The following is a 24011-nucleotide window of genomic DNA, read 5'->3' on the forward strand; positions in this document are numbered from 1 at the left end:
CGGATCTTCTGCAGAAATCAGTGCATAGATACAGTATCTGAAGGATCAAAGTGTTGAAAATCAATTAAAAGGTGATCATCCATCCCACGACAAGGAGAGGGGCAGGGGGCGAATGGCGCCACACAGATTTCTGTACGGGCCTCTGAAAGGGCATCGAATCGAATCGCTCCAAATTGGCGTTGGAATGTCCAATAATAAACGGTAGATTCTATTACTCGTTAACCCCGCGGGTCAATGAGAGAGAACTATGGCAAAAGATACAAAGTAGCTGCTGTACCCTTGCCACAGCCACAGATACAGATACATGCCTCTGAGAGTGTGGCAGTAATTGAATTAACCTTTGCGTGCCGTCTGTCTCTGTCCATGTCCATTAACATCAATTTTCTGCCAAAGGGGCGGAAAAGGAGGCCTTTTTTTGAACCGATGACGAACGTGGCCGAGGAGGCCAGGCCAACTCTGCTGACAACGCATCCTGGTGGCCGGACCAGCAGCCACTTGGATGCGGCCAATCAACAATTAAAATCGACAACGCATCCTGGTGGCCGGACCAGCAGCCACTTGGATGCGGCCAATTACATGATTCGTTGGCATCACACACCGATGTCAATGCCACTCCATCCCACGATCGCATCTCGGGTGGCCGGACCAGTGCCACTCGATTGGATGCGCCATCTCCACCAGACAGATGCAGCGTGGGCGGCCGGACCAGAGCCGCTTGCCATCAACACCATCATTGCCCACGATGCACGCCAATACACACATCCAGCCAATAAACAACACACAGGGGGACAACAGAGCCGGCCGGTATACAGCGTAATGTTCGCATTGCGTTTGTTATGCCGGCCGGTGCTCCGTTGTTGTTTGTCCTCCTGTTAGAAATAAAATAAATATAATTAATATGTTTATATGTTGTAAATGTATGTCAATTATCGTTTATTTTACCTCGTCTGCATCAATGTATTTGTTGTAGATGTCAATCCTGTTGTTTCTGTAGTTTTCTGTTGGTCGTCGATAGTTTGTCCATAGTTTTAGTACTTGCCTGTGATATTAGGAATAAGTTTTTGTAAATTAATGTAGTTTTCTGTAGATAATTGTATATTTTTCGTAGTTTTCTAATTAGTTTTACCTTCTTACTCTTCTTCCCAATCTATCTGCCATTCCATAATTCCCCTTGACACGTGGTATTACCAAAAATACCACGCAAATACCAGACTATGACCGATAACACACCAGAAAGCCATTTCAAATTTAAAATGCATTTATCAATGCCCAGTGTGTTATCGGTCGCAAATTCGGCAATTTATGCCCAGCCAATTTCTCCCCACCCCTACCCACTTCAAATGCCACTAAATGCCAAATGCGGTTGAGCAGGAGCAAAATTAACACTGCCAACCTCCGCCACTCTGCCAAACGCCCCAATAAAGCCATTTCAACCGCCCATATGATGCTATGCGGTCGACTCTTCGGAGCGTCACGCGCCCGGATCGAAAGATCCGGAAGTTTACAGTATCCGGGCGGTTATACGGGAGCAGGCATCCCCCCCCCCCATCCTATCCCATCCCCCAACAACAGAGCAGCCACTACACACAGCACAAACATAAGACACTGGCCGCTAACCAACGACAACGACAACACACACAGCCACTAAAACAAACGGCTATTCCAATTCTCCATTGCCTACTTATCGGTGCTGCTGCCCTCGGACCACTTTCATCTCACTCAATATTGGGGTGAGTGAAAGTGGAACCGGGGGTGAGAGCACCGGTAAATGACGATCGGCGATCGGGCCAGTCGAGTTGAGGGGAGAGTATGGGAGTTGGCGGACATGTGAGAGTACCACCATGAACCTCGTCCGCCACTCTCATCTCGTCCACCCGCTCGAGAGGTCGCGATCGTCGGACGTACGTGCCATAACCGTTTCGTGTCGTTTTTTCGTGTCGCCGTTTTCCGTTGTCTTGCTGTTGTGCTTTGTTTTCTTTTTTGTGGTGTCTGTCGTGTGCCGTGCCGTGCCGTGCCGCCCTTCCTCCACCACACCCATTACTTACCTTGACAAACTTTTGCTCCCGTCCACATCACAAACCAAAAAGAGAATAAAAGGGCCAATAAATTACATTTAACACAAACACACACAAGAGACTTTTCAATTAAAGAACAACAAACAGGCAGCAGATCGCCAACACACAAACCAACAGCCAGCCATGACCAGAGGAATGGCCAGACGAGGGACAACCAGACGACACAGCGACGGCGGCAGAGCGGCCCGCAGAGGCGCCCTAGCAGCAGCAGCAGCAGCCAACAACACCAACACAAACACCGCCAATAGCAGCAGCAGCAGCAGAGCCCTCGGCGCAGGCGCCAACACCAACGCCCCAGCCAATGCAGAGCGCCGACGCCACAGCCTTCCATCGAGTGAGTACCCAGCCATTGCCATGGCCGATATATCCACGGCCACAGCCACTCCCCCTCGAGACACATCACAAAAACCGCGCCAAACGCAAAGGGAAGGGCCGATGGGACGCCGCTCTCGCTGCCGCTTTTCCCGCCTCTCACGCTCTCGGACATACAAAACCGTTCAGGAGTAACGGGAGAGGGAGAAAACGGAGGAGAGCCGGCTAGCCGACGCGCAAGAGCGGAGCGCCAAAACGGCCAACGGGCCGCCACACACACACACACGACCGGATCGAACCCGTTGCGTGTCGAACTTGGTTCGAGTTCGAGCAGCGGGTCGATCCGAGCCATAGCCCAGTCAGCACCAATACTACGACAAACAGCAGCAACTACACAACCACAATCACAACCACAATCACAGCCAATCCCACCAACACCAAAACGACGCCGCGCCCTCATCGACAGTGGGAGAGAAGATGAGGATGAGAGTGAGAGGAAGCAGGCCAGACGACGGGGCCGCCATCACCAGCAGCGGCAGCAGCGGCCGCCAATTAGGAAGCCGAAGAAGAAAAGGCAGACAATGGAGGAGCTGGAGGCTATTGTCCAGGAGCAGCTGAGGCAGCACGAGCTGAGGGAGCAACAGCAGAAGCAGCAGAAACGGACGGCACTTGCAGCCAACACCAACACAGTTGCCGATCCTGCCACTATGCCGCAATCTGCACAGCCAACACATGCCCCTGCCCCTGCCCCTGCCCCTGCCACTACTATAATTGCCAATAGCCAGACCCACAGCCATCACCAACATCGACAACAGCCAATACATAGACAATCACCAGTCATTCACACAGACAATACCACAATTAACAATAGAGATAATAATGACGCCAATACAAATACAAATACACCCGCCAATACAAACACCAACACCACCACCGCCATCACCATCACAAACACCCTTGCCACTACCACCGACGATGACATCCGGCACGGCGAATTCGGGCATCAGCCCAGCCAGGAACGTGGCTTGAGGATCCTCATCCGAGGACTCTCCCACTCCACGCCGCCGGATTGGATTCGCAGCAGCATGCTGAATGAGGGATTCACGGTTCGGTTTGTAAGGGTGATCATCGATCGATTTGATCGCAGCCGCCAATTCAACCTCTTCGAGGCTGATATCGCCCCCAAACCGGACCGTGGCCAATGCGGGGTGTTAAAGCTGCGACGCCTGGGTGGGAGGCCCGTCACGGTTGAGAGACTTGGAGTCTCCCGTGACCCTGCCCAGTGCCATCGGTGTCAGGTGTTTGGCCACACCCGCGCATATTGTAGACGCGCTGCAGTTTGCATGAAATGCGCGGGCGGGCACCTGACGACGGAGTGCAGCAAGCCAAGGGGCGGCAATCCCAAATGCGCCAACTGCCAGGGCCAGCACATCAGCTCATACAAAGGATGCCCATCCTACAAGGCAGCCAGGCAGAGGCTCGTGGCCCACAGGGTCGCCAGGGAGGAGGAGCGTCGCAGACAGCAGCCACAGCCAAGCCAACAGCGACACCAGCCAATACAACGTCGCCAGCAGCAGCCACATCCACAGCCACTCCATAATCCGCAGCAGCAACGCCAACACCAACCGGATCGGCAGCATCGGCAGCAGCATCGGTATGGCGACCAACATCCCCAGCCATCGACCAGGGGGCGCCAACACCAGAGGGTCCAGCCGATGCAGCCGATCGCGAATGATGCTCCGACGCCACGCCAACACCAGCAGCAGCAGCGGCCAGACGCCCAGTGTGATGGCAGCTGCGCTCAAAACCTGCAATTGTACGTACAGCGTATAACAGAGTTGGAAAGGAGGATCGAACGGATGGCAGAGCAGCTCACCAGATTGGCTGCAGCAGCAGCAGCAGCGGTGCCAATAGCCGCCAATACAGCAGCAGCAGTGGCCATATCGGACGGTGAGCCGGATATGGACATGGACGACGACAGCCAATGGACCGATGAAGAGCCTTATGAGGACCTAGGGAGGTTTCTAAATGGAGAATCCAGTGGCGACTCCGAAAGCGACGGATTAAACGGCGTCTACTGATTGCGACAAATAGCAGAAGTTTAATGCCAATAAAACCTAAAAATAGAAAAAAACGAGGGGAACGTTGTGAGTTGCTGCGGACACCGCAACTCTACGGTTATACCCGATACTAAGTCAGTATAACTCTCCTCCGGCAGACGCCGCTAATATTAAACGACACGACAAAGAGTGCGTGCGAGAGAGACAGAAAATCAGTCTGAGCGTGACGTCGGGCGCTGCGTAGCCACTGAAAATTGATTTCTTGCTTTTGGCTACAAAAATGATCCGATCTGATCCAGATTCAGCATTCTGATAGATATGGTCATTATCTATGATTCTGCGTTTTTAGTTTTCTCGAATGTGCAATATTGTGGATGCAACAGATTTTCGTCTTTTGTGGGGGCGAAAAGGGGTGTGGCGAAATTCTGAGATATACGTTTTATAGTGAGATCTAACAGAAGTGCGGATACCAAATTTGGTTACTCTAGCCTTAATAGTCTCTGAGATTTGTGGATGCCCCAGATTTTCGGCCTTTGCGGGGGCGGAAGGGGGTGTGGCGAAATTTGGACACGAAACGGTCAGGGTCCGATATCACAGGAGTGTGGATACCAAATTTGGTTGCTCTGGCTCTTATAGGTTCTGAGATCCTTGAACTCATATTTTGCAATTGACAAAACCGACCATGAAACCTGTGTGCTAGAGAGAGACAGAGCGAGAAAGAATGAAATTGTTTTCTTGATTCTGGCTATAATCATTATACGATCTGGTTCAGATTTTGCACTGTAGAAGATATGGTCATCCTCACCGATTCTGCGTTTTTGGTTTTATCGTATCTTTAAAAATGTGGATGCCACAGATTTTCGTCCTTTGTTGGGGCGGAAGTGGGCGGGGCGAAGTTTTGAAATATTTTTGTAGCAGTGACATATCACAGAAGTCTGGATCCAAAACATCGTTGCTCTAGCTCTTATAGTCTTTGAGCACTAGGCGCTGAAGGGGACGGACGGACGGACGGACGGACGGACAGACGGACAGACAGACAGGGCTCAATCGACTCGGCTATTGATGCTGATCAAGAATATATATACCTTATGGGGTCGGTAACGATTCCTTCTGGACGTTACACACATCCACTTTTACCACAAATCTAATATACCCCAATACTCATTTTGAGTATCTGGTATAATTAAACACAATTAACAACAATCTGCAAATGACCAACAAACATACTCACTTGCTATTAAACCGACAGAGCTGCCCCTCCAGCAGCTGCCTCGCCCCTCCTGGAACTCTCTTGAGGCATAATGGGCGTAATTTGGAGGCCTCATCAGCAGCACTGCCGTCAATTCCAACAGAAGTCCAGAGGCCAGCCACTAAAATACAAAGGAAAACAGTCAATACACGCCAACACGAAAAAAAAAAAACGCCCAAAACACACAAAAACACACGTACCTGCCAATCACCAGACAGAGCTGCCCCCACAGCAGCTGCCTCGCCATGAACATCATCAATTTTCTGCCAAAGGGGCGGAAAAGGAGGCCTTTTTTGAACCGATGACGAACGTGGTCGAGGAGGCCAGGCCAACTCTGCTGACAACGCATCCTGGTGGCCGGACCAGCAGCCACTCGGATGCGGCCAATCAACAAGTAAATCGACAACGTATCCTGGTGGCCGGACCAGTTGCCACTTGGATGCGGCCAATAATACTGACAGTCTGACATCCCACACCGATGTCAACGCCAACACACTGGACAACGCATCTCGGGTGGCCGGACCAGTGCCACTCGGTCTGCTGCATTAAACCAACAGACAGATGCAACGTGGGCGGCCGGACTAGAGCCGCTCGCCATCTCCAACTTTGCCCACGATGCACGCCAACACCATCAATCCAGCCATCGCCACTAAACAAGACACAGGGGGACAACAGAGCCGTCCGGTATACAGCGTAATGTTCGCATTGCGTTTGATATGCCTGCCGGTGCTCCGTTGTTGTTTGTCCTCCTGTTAGAAATAAAATAAATATAATTAATATGTTTATATGTTGTAAATGTATGTCAATTATCGTTTATTTTACCTCGTCTGCATCAATGTATTTGTTGTAGATGTCAATCCTGTTGTTTTTTGTAGTTTTTGCATGTCCGTAGATAGTTTTAGTTACTTACCTGTGATATTAGAATTAAGTTTTTGTAAATTAATGTAGTTTTTCTGTAGTTAATTGTATATTTTTCGTAGTTTTCTAATTAGTTTTACCTTCTTACTCTTCTTCCCAACTTATCTGCCATTCCCATAATTCCCCTTGACACGTGGTATTACCAAAAATACCACGCAAATACCAGACTATGACCGATAACACACCAAAAAGCCATTTCAAATTTAAAATGCATTTATCAATGCCCAGTGTGTTATCGGTCGCAAATTCGGCAATTTATGCCCAGCCAATTTCTCCCCACCCCCTACCCACTTCAAATGCCACTAAATGCCAAATGCGGTTGAGCAGGAGCAAAATTAACACTGCCAACCTCCGCCACTCTGCCAAACGCCCCAATAAAACCATTTCAACCGCCCATATGATGCTATGCGGTCGACTCTTCGGAGCGTCACGCGCCCGGATCGAAAGATCCGGAAGTTTACAGTATCCGGGCGGTTATACGGGAGCAGGCATTTATCCCCCCCCCCCACCCACACCATCCTATCCCATCCCCCAACAACAGAGCAGCCACTACACACAGCACAAACATAAGACACTGGCCGCTAACCAACGACAACGACAACACACACAGCCACTAAAACAAACGGCTATTCCAATTCTCCATTGCCTACTTATCGGTGCTGCTGCCCTCGGACCACTTTCATCTCACTCAATATTGGGGTGAGTGAAAGTGGAACCGGGGGTGAGAGCACCGGTAAATGACGATCGGCGATCGGGCCATTCGAGTGTGGAGGAGAGAGTATGGGAGTTGGCGGACATGTGAGAGTTCCACCATGAACCTCGTCCGCCACTCTCATCTCTTCCACCCGCTCGAGAGGTCGCGATCGTCGGACGTGCCAGAACCGTTTCGTGTTGTGTCGCTTTTTTCGTTGTTCTGTGCCGTGTCGCCATTGACGTTTTCTTTTTCTGTGTTGCCCTTTTTTCTTTTGTGGTGTCTGTTGTGTGCCGTGCCGTGCCGTGCCGCCCTTCCTCCACCACATCCATTAATTACCTTGACAAACTTTTGTTCCCGTCCATATCATAAAACAAAAAAGAATAAAAGTGCCAATAAATACTTTAAACACAAACACACACACACAAGAGACTTTTCAATTAAAAACAACAAACAGGCAGCAGATCGCCAACACACAAACCAACAGCCAGCCATGACCAGAGGAATGGCCAGACGAGGGTCAACCAGACGCCACAGCGACGGCGGCAGAGCGGCCCGCAGAGGCGCCCTAGCAGCAGCAGCAGCAGCCAACAACACCAACACAAACACCGCCAATAGCAGCAGCAGCAGCAGAGCCCTCGGCGCAGGCGCCACCACCAACGACCCAGCCAATGCACAGCGCCGACGCCACAGCCATCCATCGAGTGAGTACCCAGCCATTGCCATGGCCGATATAGCCACGGCCACAGCCACTCCCCCTCGAGCCCCATCACAAAAACCGCGCCAACCACAAAGGGAAAGGCCGAAAAGACGCCGCTCTCACTGCCACTTTTCCCGCCTCTCACGCTCTTGGACGCACAAAACTGTTCAGGAGTAACGGGAGTGGGAGAAGACGGAGGAGAGCCGGCAAGCCAACGGGCCGCCACACACACACACACGCGACCGGATCTAACCTGTTGCGAGTCGAACCTGGTTCGAGCTCAAACAGCGGGTCGATCCGAGCCATAGCCCAGCCTACACAAATGCCACCAATCCCACCAACACCAAAACGACGCCGCGCCCTCATCGACAGTGGGAGCGAAGATGAGGATGACGGAGAGAGGAAGCAGGCCAGGCATGAGAGACGGGTGTGACCCAGTGGAGCGGCAACAGGCGCCAGCATCTGTGTCGTCGTTGGAAATGGCAGCTGTTGGTTCGGATTGGCGTGACGTCACGGCCATGGTCAGGCGGCAGCGTCATCAAAGAAGGCCTCCTTTTCCATCCCTTTGGCAGGAAATTGTCATTGTTGATGGCGAGGCAGCTTCTTGATGGTCAGCTCTGTCTGGTGATTGGCAGGTACGTGTGATTTTTGTGTGTTTTGGCCGTTTTTCGTTGTTGTCCGTACTGACGTCTCTTTCCTTTGTTGCAGTGGCTGTCTCTGGCGCCGCCCGATCGCATGCTTTCGCGTGCGCTGGCGATTTGGGCCCTCCACACTTGGCCCAGCCCCTCCAGATCGTCGAATGGATCGTGGTCGGTCCACTCGTCGTCATCATCGTCATTAATTGCTTCGCAGTCCATATCGGGTTCGGATTCCGATATGGCTGCGGCGTCAAAGTGCGTATTTGGTGCTGGTCGTGGTGATGGCTGTGTGGATGCTGCTGCTGCTGTTGTAGTCCGTTGTGGCGGCACTCCTCCCGTGCTCTCGTCCCTTGCCTGCAGCAGGTTTGTCAGTTTCGTTGAAATTGCTGCCAGTTTTTTTTCCAGCTCTCTAATTTTACCGGCATATCTTTTCAGATTATGGGCACAGCTCCCATCGCACTGGGCGCCTGGCTGCTGCTGTAGCTGGGGTTGGCGTGGCGTCGGAGCACGATTTGGGATCGGCTGCATCGGCTGGACCCTTTGGTATTGGCGCCCCTCGGCCAGTGGCTGGGGATGTTGGTCGCGATGCTGTAGCTGTTGCCGATGCTGCCGACCCGGACCGCGTTGGCGTTGCTGCTGCGGCTGTGAGTGGAGTGGCTGTGGGTGGCTGCTGCTGCAACTGTCGCTGTAGTGGCTGCTGGTGACGTTGTGGTGGCTGCTGGATACGATGTGCTGGCTGTTGCTGCTGTATTGGCTGCTGCATTGGCTGTGGCTGTTGCCGTATTGGCTGAGGCTGCTGCTGCTGCCGTCGATGCTCCTGGACAGCGACCCTGTGGGCCAGGAGCCGCTGCCTGGCTGCCTTGTAGGCGCTGCAGCCCTTGTAGGCGCTGATGTGCTGGCCCTGGCAGTTGGCGCACTTGGGAGCAACGTTCCTTGGCTTGCTGCACTCCGTCGTCAGGTGTCCACCCGCGCATTTCATGCAAACTGCAGCGCGTCTACAATATGCGCGGGTGTGGCCAAACACCTGACATCGATGGCACTGGGCAGGGTCACGGGAGACTCCAAGTCTCTCAACCGTGACGGGCCTCCCACCCAGGCGTCGCAGCTTCAACACCCCGCATTGGCCACGGTCCGGTTTGGGGGCGATCTCAGCCTCAAAGAGATTGAATTGGCGGCTGTGATCGAATCGATCGGTGATTGCCCTTACAAACCGAACCGTGAACCCCTCGTTCAGCATACTGCTGCGAATCCAATCCGGCGGCATGGAGTGGGAGAGTCCTCGGATGAGGATCCTCAAGCCACGTTCCTGGCTGGGCTGATGCCCGAATTCGCCGTGCCGGATGTCATCGTCGGTGGTAGTGGCAGGGGTGTTTGTGATGGTGATGGCGGTGGTGGTGTTGGTATTGGTCTTGGCAGGTGTTTTTGTAATTGTAATTGCGTTGGCGTCATTATTTGTATTGATATTGTCAGTATTGTCTATGTGAATGGCTGGTGATTGTCTATTTATTGGCCTTTGTCGATGTTGGTGATGGCTGTGGGTCTGGCTATTGGCATTTATAGTAGTGGCAGGGGCATGGGCAGGGGCAGGGGCATGTGTTCGCTGTGCAGATTGCGGCATAGTGGCAGGAGCGGCAACTGTGTTGGTGTTGGCTGTATTTGTTGTCCGTTTCTGCTGCCTCTGTTGTTGCTGCCGCAGCTCGTGCTGCCTCAACTGCTCCCGGACAATAGCCTCTAGCTCCTCCAGTGTCTGCCTTTTCTTCTTCGGCTTCCCAATTGGCGGCCGCTGCTGCCGCTGCTGGTGATGGCGGCCCCGTCGTCTGGCCTGCTTCCTCTCACCCTCACCCTCATCGTCACTCCCACTGTCGATGAGGGCGCGGCGTCGTTTTGGTGTTGGTGGGATTGGTGGTATTTGTGCAGGCTGGGCATTGGCACGGATCGACCCGCTGCTCGAACTCGAACCAGGTTCGACCCGCAACAGGTTCGATCCGGTCGTGTGTGTGTGTGTGGCTGCCCGTTGGCCGTTTTGGCGCTCCGCTCTTGCGCGTCGGTTTGCCGGCTCTCCTCCGTCTTCTCCCTCTCCCGTTACTCCTGAACAGTTTTGTATGTCCGAGAGCGTGAGCGGCGGGAAAAGTGGCGTCTTTTCGGCCTTTCCCTTTGTGTTTGGCGGGATTTTGTGATTTGGCAGGGTTGCGGGATTTGCGGTTGGTATTGGCGCTGCTGTTGCTGCTGATGTGATGGGGCTCGGGGGGGAGTGGCTGTGGCCGTGGATATGTCGGCCATGGGAATGGCTGGGTACTCACTCGATGGATGGCTGTGGCGTCGGCGCTCTGCATTGGCTGGGGCGTTGGTTTTGGCGCCTGCGCCGAGGGCTCTGCTGCTGCTGCTGCTATTGGCGGTGTTTGTGTTGGTGTTGTTGGCTGCTGCTGCTGCTGCTAGGGCGCCTCTGCGGGCCGCTCTGCCGCCGTCGCTGTGTCGTCTGGTTGTCCCTCGTCTGGCCATTCCTCTGGTCATGGCTGGCTGTTGGTTTGTGTGTTGGCGATCTGCTGCCTGTTTGTTGTTCTTTAATTGAAAAGTCTCTTGTGTGTGTTTGTATTTAATGTATTTATTGGCACCTTAGTTCTCTTTTTTTCTTGTCTATCACAGTTATCTCTTTTAGTTTGTGATGTTTGTGATGTTTGTAGTGGCACAGGAACTAAAGCTTGTCGGAGATAGTAGTGGGTGGGGTGAAGGAAGGGCTGGAGCGTGGTGGATTGGCGAGGAGCACTTTTCCGCGTTTGGAATGGTCATGTGCAGCGGCGAATGGTGAGGGAGGGGGGGGGGGGGGGTGACACAAAATGGCTGCTGCCTGGCTTGGCTTGGCGTCGTCTGGCCTTCACTGTCTTTATTTTTTGGCACCAGAGCACAAATGACACGGCAAACGATAAACGACAAAACAGTCAAAACGACAAACGACACGGGCAACACTGATGGCAACGAACAAACAAACTTGCGATTTTATTTTATTTTAATGGCGGCGGCGATGGTTCAATTTATATACGTCCGACGATCGCGACCTCTCGAGCGGGTGGACGAGATGAGAGTGGCGGACGAGGTTCATGGTGGAACTCTCACATGTCCGCCAACTCCCCCACTCCCACGCCGGTCGTCACTTACCGGTGCTCTCACCCCCGGTTCCACTTTCACTCACCCCAATATTCAGAGAGATGAAAGTAGTCCGAGGGCAGCAGCACCGATAAGTAGGCAATGGAAGATTTGAACGGCCTTCTGTTTCAGTGGCTGTGTGTGTTGTTGTTGGGCAATGCCCGTTTCTAATGTTTCTCTGTGCTGTGTGAATTGGCTGCTCTGTTGTCAAGGATGGGATGGGATGGGAAGGGGAAAGTTTGCCTGCTCCCGTATAACCGCCCGGATACTTTCAACTTCCGGATTTTACGATCCGGGCGCGAGACGCTCCGAAGAGTCGACCGCATAGCATCATATGGGCGGTTGAAATGGCTTTATTGGGGCGTTTGGCAGAGTGGTGGAGGTTGGCAGTGTTAATTTTGCTCCTGCTCAACCGCATTTGGCATTTAGTGGCATTTGAAGTGGGTAGGGGGTGGGGAGGAATTGGCTGGGCATAAATTGCCGAATTTGCGACCGATAACACACTGGGCATTGATAAATGCATTTTAAATTTGAAATGGCTTTTTGGTGTGTTATCGGTCATAGTCTGGTATTTGCGTGGTATTTTTGGTAATACCACGTGTCAAGGGGAATTATGGGAATGGCAGATAGGTTGGGAGGAAGAGTAAGAAGGTAAAACTAATTAGAAAACTACGAAAAATATACAATTATCTACAGAAAACTACATTAATTTACAAAAACTTATTCCTAATATCACAGGCTAGTAACTAAAACTATGGACAAACTATCTACGGACATGCAAAAACTACAAAAAACAACAGGATTGACATCTACAACAAGAACATTGATGCAGACAAGGTAAAATAAACGATAATTGACATACATTTACACACATATAAACATATTAATTATATTTATTTAATTTCTAACAGGAGGACAACTACAACGAAGCACCGGCCGGCATAACAAACGCAATGCGAACATTACGCTGTATACCGGCCGGCTCTGTTGTCCCCCTGTGTGTTGTTTATTGGCTGGTTGTGAGTATTGGCGTGCATCGTGGGCAATGATGGTCTTGATGGCAAGCGGCTCTGGTCCGGCCGCCCACGTTGCATCTGTCTGTTGGTTAGTGTTGGCTGCTGCACTCGAGGGGCACTGGTCCGGCCACCCAACTGCATTGTCATCGTGTTGGCATTGGCATCGGTGTGTGATGGCAATGGTCGGAGTTATTGGCCGCATCCAAGTGGCGAACTGGTCCGGCCACCAGGATGCGTTGTCGATTTTAATTGTTGATTGGCCGCATCCAAATGGCTGCTGGTCCGGCCACCCAGGATGCGCTGTCAGGTGGATTGGCCTGGCCTCCTCGGCCACGTTCTTCGTCAATTTGTAGTTGCGTTTTGAATGGCTGCTGGTCCGGCCACTCAGGTGAGGAGGTGTTTGTTTTGTCTTTTTGATTTTAATTTGCGTTTATTTGCAGGTGCCTTTCGTTGATTTGGATGTTGTTGCTGGCGACCCTTGTCTGATTTGTGTTGGCGTAAGAGACGTTTGCGGGTGAGTATTCGTGTTTATCGGCCGCCTCTCTCCTGTTTCCCCTTCTTTTGCAGGATTTGCTGGCGTCCGGCGGCTCAACACCGGGCCATCCCGCCCTCACATAATTGGCATGAGAGACGGGTGCGACCCAGCGGAGCGGCAACAGACGCCAGCATCTGCGTCGTCGTTGGAATGGCTGTTGTCTGATTGGAGTGGCGTGACGTCATTGTGATGGTCGGTGGCAGCGTCATCAGAAAGGGGCCTCATATTCCTCCCATTTGGCAGGAAATTGTTGATGTTGATGGCGAGGCAGCTTCTTGTTGGTCAGCTCTGTCTGGTGATTGGCAGGTAAGTGTGGATTTTGTGTGTTTTGGCCGTTTTTCGTTGTTGTCCGTATTGACGTCTTTTTTCCTTTGTTGCAGTGGGTGTCTCTGGATCAACGATTGGGCGCATTAACAGGCACCGCCCGATCGCATGCTTTCGCGTGCGCTGGCGATTTGGGCCCTCCACACTTGGCCCAGACCCTCCAGATCGTCGAATGGATCGTGGTCGGTCCATTCGTCGTCATGTTCGTCGTCAATTGCTTCGCAGTCCATATCGGATTCGGAGTCCGATATGGCTGCGGCGTCATGGTGCGTATTTGCAGTTGGTCGTGGTGATGGCTGTGTGGATGCTGCTGCTGCTGTTTTTGTCTGAAGTGGCGGCACTCCTCCCGTGCTCTCGTCCCTTGCCTGCAGCAGGTTTGTCAGTTTCGTCAAAATTGCTGCCAGCTTATCCTCCAGCTCTTTAATTTTTACGGCATATCTTTTCAGGATATGGGCACAGCTCCCATCGCACTGGGCGCCTGGCTGCTGCTGTAGCTGGGGTTGGCGTGGCGTCGGAGCACGATTTGGGATCGGCTGCATCGGCTGGACCCTTTGGTATTGGCGCCCCTCGGCCAGTGGCTGGGGATGTTGGTCGCGATGCTGTAGCTGTTGCCGATGCTGCCGACCCGGACCGCGTTGGCGTTGCTGCTGCGGCTGTGGGTGGAGTGGCTGTATGGGTGGCTGCTGCTGCAACTGTCGCTGTAGTGGCTGCTGGTGACGTTGTGATGGCTGCTGGAGACGATGTGCTGGCTGTTGCTGCTGTATTGGCTGCTGCATTTGCTGTGGCTGTTGCCGTAGTGGCTGAGGCTGCTGCTGCTGCCGTCGATGCTCCTGGACAGCGACCCTGTGGGCCAGGAGCCGCTGCCTGGCTGCCTTGTAGGCGCTGCAGCCTTTGTAGGCGCTGATGTGGGCGCCTTGGCAGTTGGCGCATTTGGGATTGACGGCCCTTGGCTTGCTGCACTCCGTCGTCTGATGTCCACCCGCGCATTTCATGCAGACAGCAGCTCGTCTACAATATGCGCGGGTGTGGCCAAACACCTGACATCGATGGCACTGGGCAGGGTCACGGGAGACTCCAAGTCTCTCAACCGTGACGGGCCTCCCACCCAGGCGTCGCAGCTTCAACACATCGAATTGACCACGGTCCGGTTTGGGGCGATCTCAGCCTCGAAGAGGTTGTATTGGCGGCTGCGATCGAATCGATCGGTGATCGCCCGAGTAAACCGGACCGTGTACCCCTCGGCCTGCATACAGTCCCGGAACCAGTCAGAGGGCGTGGAATGGGGAAGACCTCGGATGAGGATCCTCAAGCCTCTAGCCTCCACAGGCTGATGCCCGAACTCGCCGTGCCGGATGTCATTGGCAATGGCAAGGGTGTGTGTATTGGGAGTGGCAGTAGTAGTGTTGGTGTTGGTATTGGCGATGGTGCTGGTGTGAGTGACGGTGACGGTGTTGGTGTTTGTATTTGTGTTTTGTGTTTGCTTCCGCTGCTGGTGATGGCGGCCCCGTCGTCTAGCCTGCTTCCTCTCACCCTCACCCTCATCGTCACTCCCACTGTCGATGAGGGCGCGGCGTCGTTTTGGTGTTGGTGGGATTTGTGGCATTGGAGCAGGCTGGGCTATGGCTCGGATCGACCCGCTGCTCGAGCTCGAACCAGGTTCGACACGCAACAGGTTCGATCCGGTCGTGTGTGTGTGTGTGGCTGCCCGTTGGCCGTTTTGGCGCTCCGCTCTTGCGCGTCGGCTTGCCGGCTCTCCTCCGTCTTCTCCCTCTCCCGTTACTCCTGAACAGTTTTGTGCGTCCAAGAGCGTGAGAGGCGGGAAAAGTGGCAGTGAGAGCGGCGTCTTTTCGGCCTTTCCCTTTGTGGTTGGCGCGGTTTTTGTGATGGGTCTCGAGGGGGGAGTGGCTGTGGCCGTGGATATATCGGCCATGGCAATGGCTGGGTACTCACTCGATGGAAGGCTGTGGCGTCGGCGCTCTGCATTGGCTGGGGCGTTGGTGTTGGCGCCTTCGCCGAGGGCTCTGCTGCTGCTGCTGCTATTGGCGGTGTTGGTGTTGGTGTTGTTGGCTGCTGCTGCTGCTGCTAGGGCGCCTCTGCGGGCCGCTCTGCCGCCGTCGCTGTGTCGTCTGGTTGACCCTCGTCTGGCCATTCCTCTGGTCATGGCTGGCTGTTGGTTTGTGTGTTGGCGATCTGCTGCCTGTTTGTTGTTTTTTAATTGAAAAGTCTCTTGTGTGTGTGTGTTTGTGTTTAATGTATTTATTGGCACTTTTATTCTCTTTTTGGTTTGTGATGTGGACGGGAGCAAAAGTTTGTCAAGGTAAGTAATGGTGTGGTGGAGGAAGGGCGGCACGGCACGGCACGGCACACGACAGACACCACAAAAAGAAAACAGGGCAACACAGAAAAAAAAACGTCAATGGCGACACGGCACAGATCGATAGATCATGTTCACCGAAAAGGGAATCTTTCCCATAAGCGATGGCCTTTTGGATGTAGATGCCGAACGCTTTAACGGATTGCTCGTGTCGCATGACATCAACGAGATCTACGAGGTGGAACAGACGCCGTTTGCCAGGGGCAAATTCGCCGCCGTTCGCCGTGCCATTCACAAGAACACGGGCTCCCATTTCGCGGCAAAGTTCTTGAAGCGACGCCGACGCGCACAGAGCAGCGACAAGGAGATCAAACACGAGATCGCCGTCCTAATACTCTGCGAGGGCGAGGAGAACATTGTCAATCTGAATGCGGTGCACGAGACCCGTTCGGACACAGCCCTGCTGCTGGAACTGGCCACTGGTGGCGAGCTGCAGACCATACTGGACAACGAGGAGTGCCTGACAGAGGCCCAGGCCCGCCACTGCATGCGAGAGGTGCTGAAGGCTCTCAAGTTTCTCCACGACCGATCCATTGCCCACCTGGACCTCAAGCCACAGAACATTTTGCTCGCCGGCGAGCGTATTGAAGATGGCCTCAAGCTCTGTGACTTTGGGATCTCGCGCGTTGTGTGCGAGGGCATCAATGTCCGCGAGATGGCCGGCACACCCGACTACGTGGCCCCCGAGGTGCTGACGGACATCTGGTCCGTGGGCGTTCTCACCTATGTCTTGCTCTCCGGCTTCTCGCCCTTTGGCGGGAACACCAAGCAGGAGACCTTCCTCAATATCTCGCAGTGTGCGCTCACCTTTCCGGACAACCTATTTGGTGGCGTCTCGCCAGTGGCCATCGATTTCATACGCCGCGCATTGCGAATTAAGCCAAACGATCGCATGAGTGCCGCTGGATGCCTGGAACATGTCTGGCTGAAGGATGAGAGCTCGATGGATAGACAAATGTATCTGCAGGCTCAGAGCGATTCTGAAGAGGAAGAGGAAGAGGAGGAGGAAGAAGACGACCTTGAGGATGAGGAAGTGGAGGAGCCAGTGGCCGAGGAGAAGGCAGAGGAGCAGGAACAGCAACAGCAGTCACAGGAACAACAAAAGCAACAGAAGCCAAGCAGTGGCAGCAACAAACCCACGCACAATGGCCACCATCGGGCCCACAGCAATGGGAGCGTTAGCAGCATCTCAAAAATACCCATTGCCACCGGGAAGCTCCTGGGAAGCCCCATAAGCAGCACCAGCACCAGCACAGAGACAACGACAGCCATACACACGCTGACCAGCAATGGACACGGACAGAGCAACACGGTCTGCCTGTCCGCCAAGCCCACTCAGATCGTGACACCCACACGTCGAGCCTCCGACTCGGACAAGGAGAACACATACACGGCGACATTTGTGAAGAAGCCCCCGGTGCAGGCCACCATCCAGCTGGGCAGCAACGGCCTCGACGAGTTCGCCACAGTGGTGGCCACCCTGACACTCTTTCCCGATGCGCCCACCACACCGAAAGTGATCCGCAAGGCACCCACGGGAGAGTCCCATGGATCGGCCACCTCGGTGAAGGCTCTTGTCAAGAAGTTTCAGCTGGAGGAGACGCTAGTCTGCCCCGGACACAGCAGCACCAGCAGCCACAACGGCCACAGTCCCGTCAACGGGTGCGGCGGCAGTAGCGGGAGCAGCAACGGCAACAATATGCGACGCAGTGCAGGGGGAAACAGCAGCAACATCAGCAACATCAGCTATTCGGCAGCAGCCGCGACAGCAGCACGAATGAACAGCATTCGCCGCGCCTCCGACCCGCTGATGGCCGTCTATAAGAAGCAGCCACAGAACAGCGGCGCCAACAGCAATAGTTCCAGCAGCAACAGCAACAATCCCAGCCCCGGCAGCAGTCCCAGCTCGGGCAGCACGGCCACCCTGCTCCTGAATAGCCATCGCCTGGCGTCCGCGTCCGCGTCCGGGCCAGCCAGCACGGTCGCCAGCACCGCTGTAGCCTCAAGCAGCAGCACCAAAGCTACTGCCACTGCCCACCATCTGCACCACCACCACATGCACCACGACAACACGAAAAACGGCCAAAACACATGAAATCCACACTTACCTGCCAATCACCAGACAGAGCTGCCCAGCAGGAAGCTGCCTCGCCATCAACACTGACAATTCCTGCCAAAGGGAAGGAAAAGGAGGCCCCTTTCTGATGACGCTGCCGCCTGACCATGGCCATACAGCTGCCATTTCCAACGACGACGCAGATGCTGGCGCCTGTTGCCGCTCCACTGGGTCGCACCCGTCTCTCATGCCAATTATGTGAGGGCGGGATGGCCTGGTGTTGAGCCGGCGGACGCCAGCAAATCCTGCAAAAGAAGAAGGAGAATCAGGAGAGAGGCTGCCAATAAACACATATACTCACCTGCAAACGCCTCTCACGCCAACACAAGCCAGACAAGGGTCGCCAGCAACAGCATCCAAACGCCGACAAGTACCTGCAAATAAACACAAATTAAAATCACACGCCAAAGCAAACACCTCCTCAACTGGGTGGCCGGACCACCAGCCACTCAAAACGCCGTTACAAATTGACGACGAACGTGGCCGAGGAGGCCAGGCCAATTCTACTGACAACGCATCCTGGGTGGCCGGACCAGCAGCCACTCGGATGCGGCCAACAACAATACAATCGACAACGTATCCTGGTGGCCGGACCAGCAGCCACTTGGATGCGGCCAATATCACGATTCGTTGGCATCACTTTTCGATGCCAATGCCAACACACTGGACAATGCATCTTCGGGTGGCCGGACCAGTGCCACTCGGTCTGCTGCACCAAACCAACAGACAGATGCAACGTAGGCGGCCGGACCAGAGCCGCTCGCCATCAACACCATCATTGCCCACGATGTACGCCAATACTCACAACCAGCCAGCCAATAAACAACACACAGGGGGACAACAGAGCCGGCCGGTATACGGCGTAATGTTCGCATTGCGTTTGTTATGCCGGCCGGTTATTCGTTGTAGTTGTCCTCCTGTTAGAAATAAAATAAATATAATTAATATGTTTATATGTTGTAAATGTATGTCAATTATCGTTTATTTTACCTCGTCTGCATCAATGTATTTGTTGTAGATGTCAATCCTGTTGTTTCTGTAGTTTTTGCATGTCCGTAGATAGTTTGTCCATAGTTTTAGTACTTGCCTGTGATATTAGGAATAAGTTTTTGTAAATTAATGTAGTTTTCTGTAGATAATTGTATATTTTTCGTAGTTTTCTAATTAGTTTTACCTTCTTACTCTTCTTCCCAACCTATCTGCCATTCCCATAATTCCCCTTGACACGTGGTATTACCAAAAATACCACGCAAATACCAGACTATGACCGATAACACACCAAAAAGCCATTTCAAATTTAAAATGCATTTATCAATGCCCAGTGTGTTATCGGTCGCAAATTCGGCAATTTATGCCCAGCCAATTCCTCCCCAACCCCTACCCACTTCAAATGCCACTAAATGCCAAATGCGGTTGAGCAGGAGCAAAATTAACACTGCCAACCTCCACCACTCTGCCAAACGCCCCAATAAAGCCATTTCAACCGCCCATATGATGCTATGCGGTCGACTCTTCGGAGCGTCACGCGCCCGGATCGAAAGATCCGGAAGTTTACAGTATCCGGGCGGTTATACGGGAGCAGGCATTTATCCCCCCCCCACCCACCTATCCCATCCCCCAAGAACAGAGCAGCCACTACACACAGCACAAACATAAGACACTGGCCGCTAACCAACGACAACGACAACACACACAGCCACTAAAACAAACGGCTATTCCAATTCTCCATTGCCTACTTATCGGTGCTGCTGCCCTCGGACCACTTTCATCTCACTCAATATTGGGGTGAGTGAAAGTGGAACCGGGGTGAGAGCACCGGTAAATGACGATCGGCGATCGGGCCAGTCGAGTTGAGGGGGAGAGTATGGGAGTTGGCGGACATGTGAGAGTACCACCATGAACCTCGTCCGCCACTCTCATCTCGTCCACCCGCTCGAGAGGTCGCGATCGTCGGACGTACGTGCCATAACCGTTTCGTGTCGTTTTTTCGTGTCGCCGTTTTCCGTTGTCTTGCTGTTGTGCTTTGTTTTCTTTTTTGTGGTGTCTGTCGTGTGCCGTGCCGTGCCGTGCCGTGCCCCCGCTCCCTCCACTCGACAAACTTTCTGCTCCCCAATAAATGTGATTAATTTTAAACGCCAATAAATAACATTAAGTTATAAAAACACAAACCTAACGAGAGACAAACTGTGTAAAGAGACAGAAAGTGCCAATAAATACATAAAACACAAACACACACACACAAGAGACTTTTCAGTAAGGAAAACAACAAACAGACAGCAAATCGCCAATACACAAACTAACAACAACTATGACGAGAGGAATGGCCAGACGAGGGTCAACCAGACGTTACAGCGACGGCGGCAGAGCGGCCCGCAGAGGCGCCCTAGCAGCAGCAGCAGCAGCCAACAACACCAACACCAACACCGCCAATAGCAGCAGCAACAGCAGAGCCCTCGGCGCAGGCGCCAACACCAACGCCCCAGCCAATGCAGAGCGCCGACGCCACAGCGACGGTGGCTGCATCAGCAGCAGCAATAACAACGCCAACACAGACTGCACCGATCGTGAGTACGCAGACGCCGCCAATACACACACAGACACAGCCATTCCCGCCACTTGCATTGCTCTTCCCCCCCCCCCCCCCCCCCCCTCCCTTGATAATAATACCCAAAGAAAGGCGCCAAACACAAAAGAAAGGCCCAACAAGACACCACTTTTCCCGCCTCTCACGCTCTCGGACATACAAAATAGTTCGAGAGTAACGGGAGAGGGAGAGGACGGAGGAGAGCCGGCAAGCCGCCGAGAAGGAGCGAACCTGTTGCGAGTCGAACCTGGTTCGAGCTGGTTCGAGCAGCGGGTCGATCCGGGCCAATGCTGAGCCGGCACCAATACCACAAGTCCCACCAACACCAAAACGACGCCGCGCCCTCATCGACAGTGGGAGTGAAGATGAGGATGAGGGTGAGAGGAAGCAGGCCAGACGACGGGGCCGCCATCACCAGAAAAGGCAAACTCTGGAGGAGCTGGAGGCTATTGTTCAGGAGCAGTTGAGGCAGCACGAGCTGCGGGAGCAACAGCAGAAGCAGCAGAAACGGACGGCAGATGCAGCCAACACCAACACAGTTGCCGATCCTGCCACTATGCCGCAATCTGCACAGCCAACACATGCCCCTGCCCCTGCCCCTGCCCCTGCCACTACTATAATTGCCAATAGCCAGACCCACAGCCATCACCAACATCGACAACAGCCAATACATAGACAATCACCAGCCATTCACACAGACAATACCACAATTAACAATAGAAATAATAATGGCGCCAATACAAATACACCTGCCACTACCAACACCAACACCACCACCGCCATCACCATCACAAACACCCCTGCCACTACCACCGACGATGACATCCGGCACGGCGAATTCGGGCATCAGCCCAGCCAGGAACGTGGCTTGAGGATCCTCATCCGAGGACTCTCCCACTCCATGCCGCCGGATTGGATTCGCAGCAGTATGCTGAACGAGGGGTACACGGTTCGGTTTGTAAGGGTGATCACCGATCGATTTGATCGCAGCCGCCAATTCAACCTCTTCGAGGCTGAGATCGCCCCCAAACCGGACCGTGGCCAATGCGGGGTGTTAAAGCTGCGACGCCTAGGTGGGAGGCCCGTCACGGTTGAGAGACTTGGAGTCTCCCGTGACCCTGCCCAGTGCCATCGATGTCAGGTGTTTGGCCACACCCGCGCATACTGTAGACGAGCTGCTGTCTGCATGAAATGCGCGGGTGGACACCTGACGACGGAGTGCAGCAAGCCGAGGAACGTCGCTCCCAAGTGCGCCAACTGCCAGGGCCAGCACATCAGTGCCTACAAGGGTTGCCCATCCTACAAGGCAGCCAGGCAGAGGCTCGTGGCCCACAGGGTCGCCAGGGAGGAGGAGCGTCGCAGACAGCAGCCACAGCCAAGCCAACAGCGACACCAGCCAATACAACGTCGCCAGCAGCAGCCACATCCACAGCCACTCCATAGTCCGCAGCAGCAACGCCAACACCAACCGGATCGGCAGCATCGGCAGCAGCATCGGTACGGTGACCAACATCCCCAGCCATCGACCAGGGGGCGCCAACACCAGAGGGTCCAGCCGATGCAGCGATCGCGAATGATGCTCCGACGTCACGCCAACACCAGCAGCAGCAGCGGCCAGACGCCCAGTGCGATGGCAGCTGCGCTCAAAACCTGCAATTATACGTACAGCGTATAACAGAGTTGGAAAGGAGGATCGAAGAGATGTTAGAGCAACTCACCAAATTGGCTGCAGCAACAGCAGCAGCAGTTCCAATAGCCGCCAATACAGCAGCAGCAGTAGCCATATCGGACGGTGAGCCGGATATGGACATGGACGAAGCGAACGAAGGACGAGCAGAAGTTTAATGCCAATGCCACCTTAAAATAGACAATAATTAAACACAATTAACAACAACCTGCAAATGACCATTAAACATACTCACCTGCTATTAAACTGACAGAGCTGCCCCTCCAGCAGCTGCCTCGCCACTCTGCAACTCTCTTGAGGCATAATGGGCGAAATTGGAGGCCTCATCAGCAGCACTACCGCCAATCCAACAAAAGTCCAGAGGCCAGCCACTAAAACACAAAGAAAAACAGTCAATTCACGCCAACACGAAAAACTGCCAAAACACAAGAAATTCACTCTCACCTGCCAATCACCAGACAGAGCTGACCAACAAGAAGCTGCCTCGCATCAACATCATCAATTTTCTGCCAAAGGGCGGAAAAGGAGCCTCTTCTGATGACGCTGCCGCCTGACCATGGCCGTGACGTCACGCCACTCCGAACCAACAGCTGCCAATTCCAACGACGACGCAGATGCTGGCGCCTGTTGCCGCTCCGCTGGGTTACACCCGTCTCTCATGCCAATTATGTGAGGGCGGGATGCCTGGTGTTGAGCCGCCGGACGCCAGCAAATCCTGCAAAAGGAAAGAAGAAACAGAGGAGGGAGAAACAGACTGCCAAAACATAAAATACTCACCTGCTGTTTTACGCCAACACAAACCAGACAAGGGTCGCCACAAATAACATCCAAACGCCGACAGTACCTGCAAATAAACCACGAATTAAAATCAAAGCCGAAACAAACACCTCCTCATCTGGGTGGCCGGACCAGCAGCCATTCAAAACGCAACTACAAACCGACGATGAACGTGGCCGAGGAGGCCAGGCCAATACTACTGACAACGCATCCTGGGTGGCCGGACCAGAGCCACTCGAGGCCAGACGAGGGTCGAACAGACGCCACAGCGACGGCGGCAGAGCGGCCCGCAGAGGCGCCCTAGCAGCAGCAGCAGCAGCCAACAACACCAACACCAACACCGCCAATAGCAGCAGCAGCAGCAGAGCCCTCGGCGCAGGCGCCAATACCAACGCCCCAGCCAATGCAGAGCGCCGACGCCACAGCCACCCAGCGAGTGAGTACCCAGCCATTGCCATGGCCGAAATATCCACGGCCACAGCCACTCCCCCTCGAGCCCCATCACATCAGCAGCAACAGCAGCGCCAATACCAACTGCAAATCCCGCAACCCGCCAAATCCCAAAATCCGCCAAACACAAAGGGAAAGGCCGAAAAGACGCCACTTTTCCCGCCTCTCACACTCTCGGACAGTTCGGGAGTAACGGGAGAGGGAGAAGACGGAGGAGAGCCGGCAAGCCGACGCGCAAGAGCGGAGCGCCAAAACGACCAACGGGCAGCCACACACACACACACGACCGGATCGAATCTGTTGCGAGTCGAACCTGGTTCGAGCTCGAGCAGCGGGTCGATCCGGGCCAATGCTGAGCCTGCAC

General features: G+C 53.8%; 1 protein-coding gene across 1 annotated transcript in view; it reads left to right on the plus strand.

Annotated features, from left to right (window-relative positions):
- The first annotated feature begins 16103 nt into the window (after positions 1–16103).
- The window catches only part of LOC117194517 (death-associated protein kinase related-like), an 11245-nt gene continuing 3337 nt past the window's right edge, over positions 16104–24011 (plus strand). The window contains exons 1-2 of the mRNA XM_033399067.1: positions 16104–16990; positions 17201–17639. Coding sequence (XP_033254958.1) covers positions 16104–16990; positions 17201–17639 — 1326 coding nt within the window. The remainder of the gene's footprint in view (positions 16991–17200; positions 17640–24011) is intronic.

Source organism: Drosophila miranda (assembly GCF_003369915.1).
Source record: "Drosophila miranda strain MSH22 chromosome Y unlocalized genomic scaffold, D.miranda_PacBio2.1 Contig_Y3_pilon, whole genome shotgun sequence".
NCBI lineage: Eukaryota > Metazoa > Arthropoda > Insecta > Diptera > Drosophilidae > Drosophila > Drosophila miranda.